Here is a 5,976-nt window from a genome sequence, read left to right on the forward strand (position 1 = left end):
TGTGCGGCGACGGCGCTGAGCGGCCCGCCGTTTCCCGCGCGGCCCCGCTGTGCGCCCGCAGCGAGAGCCCTGCAGGACGCAGGCGCCGTTCCGGTCGTTGGCCCTCGGCTCCCCCTCCGTACAGCCCGGTTACCTCGGTGGTTTTTGATGTATTTCTTTACGTTGAAAGCGTGCTCTTTTAGAAACTGCTCGGCACGGCGGTGTTTGGCCCGCGGGATGGGACCTCCGCCTCCGGGCCGTGTCTGCGCCTTGCTGCAGTTGCTGCTGTTACCTTCGTTGGAACCCGGCAGGCACCGCTCGTCCCGATGAACCAACGCCGGGGCTGTAGCTCAGCCTGTTGTGTTTTCTGAGCATATGTTCTGCCGTGCTTCACCACGGCGGTGACCTCGAAGTGGAAAATACTGCCTATTGTCATTTAATCGCTTATTTATTTCCTTAACAAACTTGGGCTTCTACACTAGTGATACAGTGGGGTACTGTGGACCTCTGTAACATCAGGAGACAGCTTTTCTGGTGCTGGTTTAGCTTGGCTGCAGTGAGCTCTTGGCAGCACCGAACTCCTGAGGTCAGACTGGAGCTGGCTTAGGTTCACAGCTGCTACCTGGTGCCAGATTCACCTGTTAAGAGTTTATCAGCTTATTACAGCTGACTTCTGTTGTAGAATGGTTACTTATTTACCAGCACAGCCATTTTCTAGATATAGTAGTTACTGGACAAGTGCTTGTATAATTAATGAGACGAGCAGTGGCTGACTCTCTAGCTCAGGAATGCAGTGTTGTCATTGAATACACTGCGTTACTTCGTTCCATCTAAATGAAAGCTTGCTTTTAGAAACAAATAAATTAGACCCTTGAAGTCTGTACAAACAATGTCAAACTAATGAATTTTAAAACATAGTTGTGGCAGATATGCTATATTATGTGCTTTCATCTCGTCTACAGTATTGCTAATTACAGGAGGGTAAGCTCACTTGGCCTGCTATTGCTGCAAGCTTTCAGAAACCCAGCACGGTTACACTTGGAATTTTAACCTGTCTTTTAGCCTGTAATTTGCTTACACTGTTTGGCCCTCCGGTGATGAATGTGTGTGTACGTGCATACATTTGCTACCAAAGCTCTGGACAGGAAAACATTTCCCACCTTCCTCCTGCCTTTTATTTTTCCTTGGGAAACAGTTTTTCTTGTTCCTTGCTGAACTGCTGCTAGGTTTGGATCTCCCTTCCTTGGCGTTTCCTGTCTCTGGCAGCCACCTCCTGCCTTCCTTCTACTGGCGCTCATGTGCAGTCTGCTTTCCCCGCAGCAAATTGGGGCATTTGGTGCCTTACTGGGCAGGGGGCTGTGCAGGAGCCCCACACTGACTGCCTGGCTGTCCTGCCTGTGTGTGCTCACAGGAGTTACAGGAGCTGTGTAACAGTGCCTGGGAAAAGCAGTCTGTTTCTTCCTCTGCTTCTGTGAGCGCAAGCAAATGCAGTTAAAAGCGTCTTTGAAGGTTATGTTTATCTTGCACTTTATCTAATGTTTATTGTTTGTAAAGAACGTTTCCTTTTTGTAATAGTTCATTTGAAGGGAACTACAGCCCAGCACTGGACTTAGGAAAAAACAATGGTTGCAAACATAAGAAGTCTCTGGTTTTTGTATTTCTATTAGCTCCACGTATATAGGAGAAAATTATGAGGACACTGCTATGGATTTTTTTTTTTCCCGACCATGAATGAAAACTTAAAGTTCAGCAAAGTGGAAGTGGTGTTCCCAGAATTGACAATAACTTTATTAGTGTACACACTTAATTAGTATGACAAATACATTTAACTCTCAGAAAATAATGTATGTAGTCAGTGAAAGCAGATTTGTTGTTTGGCTTGGCTGTGTTATTGGCATGCTTTAGTTTTGGTGTCTGGAACATCACTTACAAAGGTGAAATGTGCAAATGAGGAGAACCTCGGCGTGCCACGGTGACTCCATGGAAAAGCTGGAAAATTAAGGTGTGTGGCTCCCACACCTTGTGGCCCATAGTATTTTAGTTTTTTTCCCCCTTAGCATGAATATGTCAGTGTAGCTTAGGCTATTGGTTATTACATTTCATGCTGAGGCCTTTAGGTGAAGAAGACTACTTTAAAAGATAGTGCAAAGAAAAATCAGACTTCTTTTTCTTCTTTTGCAGGACATGCATCAATTTGAGGAAGAATTGACTTGCTCCATTTGCTATAGCCTGTTTGAAGACCCACGCGTCCTCCCTTGTTCCCATACCTTCTGCAGGAACTGTCTGGAAGGTGTTATTCAGCTGTCAAGCAACTTTTCCATTTGGAGACCCTTGAGAGTTCCTCTGAAGTGCCCAAACTGCAGGACTGTTGTTGAGATTCCTGCCTCGGGCACCGAGTCGCTGCCCACCAACTTTGCCCTGAAGGCCATCATTGAGAAGTACCGCCAGGAGGATCACTCTGATGTGGCGACCTGCAGTGAGCACTACAGGCAGCCCCTGAACGTCTACTGCCTTTTGGATAAAAAGCTAGTGTGTGGCCATTGCCTTACGATAGGAAAACACAACGGTCATCCCATAGATGACCTTCACAGTGCCTACCTAAAAGAGAAGGAGTCTTCTGGGAAAATTCTCGAGCAGTTAACTGATAAACACTGGTCTAATGTATGCTTGCTTATTGAAAAGCTAAAAGAACAGAAGTCTCAGTGTGAAAGCATTGTTCAAGATGATAAAAAGGTAGTGGTACAGTACTTTAAGAAGCTTAGTGAGACACTGGAACATAAAAAACAAGTTCTGCTGGCTGCACTGGATGAAATCAACAGACAAATTTCAGAAGAATATGAACCTCACATTGAGAAGTTGAAAAAAATAAGGGAAGAACAGCTGGAATTAATGTCACTGAATACTTCTATTCAGAAAGAAGAGTCTCCACTTGTTTTTCTTGAGAAGGTGGACAATGTGCATCAACGTATAAAAGCTCTGAAAGAGAAGGAACTGCCGGATGTTAAACCTGTGGAGATTTACCCAAGGGTTGGGCACCTGTTGAAGGATGTGTGGTCTAAAACTGAAATTGGTCAGATCAACAAGATCCTGACTCCGAAAATAAAACTGGTTCCAAAAAGGAAAGCACACAGCAGGAGCAGTGAAAAGGAAAGAGGAAAACCTGAAGAACTTCTCCAAGCTGCAAATCCTCTCTCAGTCACCTTTATTTTCACAGTAATAATAGTGATAGCCGTGCTTTCATTTCACAAACCACTGTCATCGGTTGTCATTGAATCCATTCCCACTTATATTTCAGATTTCTTGTTCTTTACTTATCAAGATTTCTGCACCTGTTGGCAGAACACAGTGGATGTGGTGTGCCATAAATTGCATTTACTGGCAGAGTTTTTAGGGAGAATTATTCCTACTTGACTGTTTCAGCTTTAATGTCAGAAACACCATGATGTCTTTGAAGTTTCAATTGAAAAGCCAAATTGTTAGAACTGTGCTTTTTCTTTCTTTTTCCATATCCTTCCTTTTTCGGTATAGCTTTCCTCTCAGTTAACTGTTAGGCAAAGGAGAAGGTTTACAATGAAAAGTTTTTTTCATCTGCTTACGCAGTAAGGGAAGTTAGCAGGTGTTGAAACTGGAAGCCATCAGAAACAATGCGTGTGTAAGAAAGCTGCAATCAGCTTACAATCTGTAATCTGGAAGAGAGCAATCTCCAGTTTGTAGTAACTTCTTGAACATCTACTTTTTAAAAAAATAATGGTAACATAAATGGAAATATTTTTTTAATAAAAGCAGTACAACATGAATGGTTTTTAGAAGCACCTGACCACTCACTGGCTGCTCCTAGACAAGTCAGTCACTTGGTCTGGTGTACATAGAGCTCTTCTGCTGCGTTTTATTGATCTCTTTTTAATTGATATAGCTGTAGTCTTTAAGTCATGTGTTAATGGATCTGGATTTCATTTTGTGTGTTCTTGGCTGCTGGTGACACGATCCTGTTTACAGAGTATCTGTAGTACCTGTGGTAAAATACTGCACACAGCTTTTAGTGCCAGCTGTGCACAAATCAGGTATTGATTCTAGCAGGGAATTTTCAGTGCTCATAATGATCCTTGACTTTCTGCTGAAAGATTTAGTGTGTAGTGAAAATAGATACATACTGCAATAAGTACCAAAACTCCCTTCAAAATCAGCGATGTAAGGATTTCAGATGTTATCAAGAGTCCTTAAACAACTTGAAAATGAGTGTAAATCTATTTCTAGCTTTTCAGCACAAATGATGGAGGCTTTAACTTGACGTAGAAGCCATAGCATTTTGTTCTGCAGTCAAGTAATTGGTAACATGCTTCTCTTCCTATGATGAGGTACTAAACTGCACTCAATAGAAAAACTCACAATGAAAGCAGATTTTGACCTGCAGTTATTAACAGATTGATTACAGGCTGGAAGAATTGTTAAGCGTTGCAGTTAGAACAGCAGAACACAGATAAGTTTACAAAAAAGAATATCTGTCTAATTTTGACTCGGTGCAAATAATAGTATATTCTAGCATAGCAGCATTCCTTGGGTGCTTTGTTATTTAAAGATACTCAAGTTGCTGAACTAGTGAGTAACTGTGAGGCCAGCCTTTCACAACTTGGTGTTTTAAAACCCTTGCGCAAACCCAGGGCTGCCTGCTCTACCAGCAGGTGCTGCCGGGGGGTCCTGCAGAACAGCAATTGCTGCCACTGATGTCAGTGAGGGCTGAGAGCAAGGCTGATGCTCACGTGTGATGCTGATGTATTCCTTAAGCCGAAATAAAGTCCTAAGCTTATTGGTATCCTCGTATTATGGTATTGATAAAACATTAAGTCTAACCAAGTGGCAGCTGTGCAGCACCCTTCTCCGCAGCTTGGTGGTTCACGTTGCTCAGATTTGACTGAAATGTCAATGATAAGCAATACTTCACAGGAGCAGGCCTCTGCCCTGCTTGTCTATGGTTTGTACTTCTAGCATGAACAGTGGCAAACCCCACTGATGCTGCTGGTTGGATCGTGAAATCCTGTGTAGGCGTAGCCTAGGACTGGGTAGGTGCCCAATAAAACTGGAAGTGGGCTCTCTGTCTTTCTCTCAAGCCCTGCTGGATGGCTGCCGTCTGGCACGTTAAGTCTCACAACCTGGTGCTATGTCTGCTACCACACAAATCTGCTTTTTTTGATCTGCTTTTTTTATTTTCATGACTTTTACAAATATTATGGAAAATTTATAATGCAATTTTATTTTTCCAGATTATGTGAATTTATAAGATGTCTTTATCACTGATTGATAGAAACATTTAGTACTCGTACCTATTGGTGTACTATATATTTTAATAAATTTGCATATTCTTACATTAGAGTTGGCTAACACCTTGATTTCCTTACTGATCACTCTCCCTCTAATCCTGAACAGCTGGAAGCGCTTGGGGGCTGGACTGGGGCTATGAGACAGAGCAGCAGGGCTCGCTGGAGCTAGAATGTGGGTACTAACCTGTGCTTGATTTGATTTCTTTTCTTCCTCTTGCCTTATTTCTTGTAGCATAGACCAGAATGAGTCTCTAAAACAGCGTTCCGTGAGTTAGGCCAGTGTGGGTTTCACGTTATTTGCATTGTTCACTGCAGGTCCGTTCGGGTATCTGCAGGAGGTGGGTTAACTGGCTGAGTGTGAGGTGCAGGCTGAGCTGCTCTCACTCCCTCTCGAGGACAAAATACTGCAGAGAAGGTCATGGGTCAGGATAGGGGCAGGGAGAGCACTCAGCAGTGCTTGTGGCCAAAACAACTTCACCTTGAGGAAGATTAATTTCTTATCGCTTAATAATGAAGTAGGATAGTGAGAACTAAAAACTGTAACTGCCATAAATTTATCCTCACGCTGTATCAAGGATTTCTAGCTTTGTCATGAGATGGGAAAAACCAAAACTGCACTGCACTCGTGGCTGACATTAGGATGGGGCAGAGAAAGGCCTTGCATTTTCTATCTTTACTATTG

The 5,976-nt window shown here is 43.2% G+C and overlaps 1 protein-coding gene across 1 annotated transcript; it reads left to right on the plus strand.

Moving 5' to 3' along the window:
- Positions 1-102: 102 nt before the first annotated feature.
- Positions 103-5,344, plus strand: TRIM59 (tripartite motif containing 59). Its single transcript, XM_019619199.2, has 2 exons — positions 103-1,981; positions 2,161-5,344. The coding sequence occupies exon 2, from the start codon at positions 2,164-2,166 to the stop codon at positions 3,388-3,390; it is 1,227 nt and encodes a 408-aa protein (XP_019474744.1). The 5' UTR covers positions 103-1,981; positions 2,161-2,163; the 3' UTR covers positions 3,391-5,344.
- Positions 5,345-5,976: the final 632 nt, after the last annotated feature.

This window comes from Meleagris gallopavo, chromosome 11, assembly GCF_000146605.3.
Source record: "Meleagris gallopavo isolate NT-WF06-2002-E0010 breed Aviagen turkey brand Nicholas breeding stock chromosome 11, Turkey_5.1, whole genome shotgun sequence".
NCBI classification, from domain to species: Eukaryota; Metazoa; Chordata; class Aves; order Galliformes; family Phasianidae; genus Meleagris; species Meleagris gallopavo.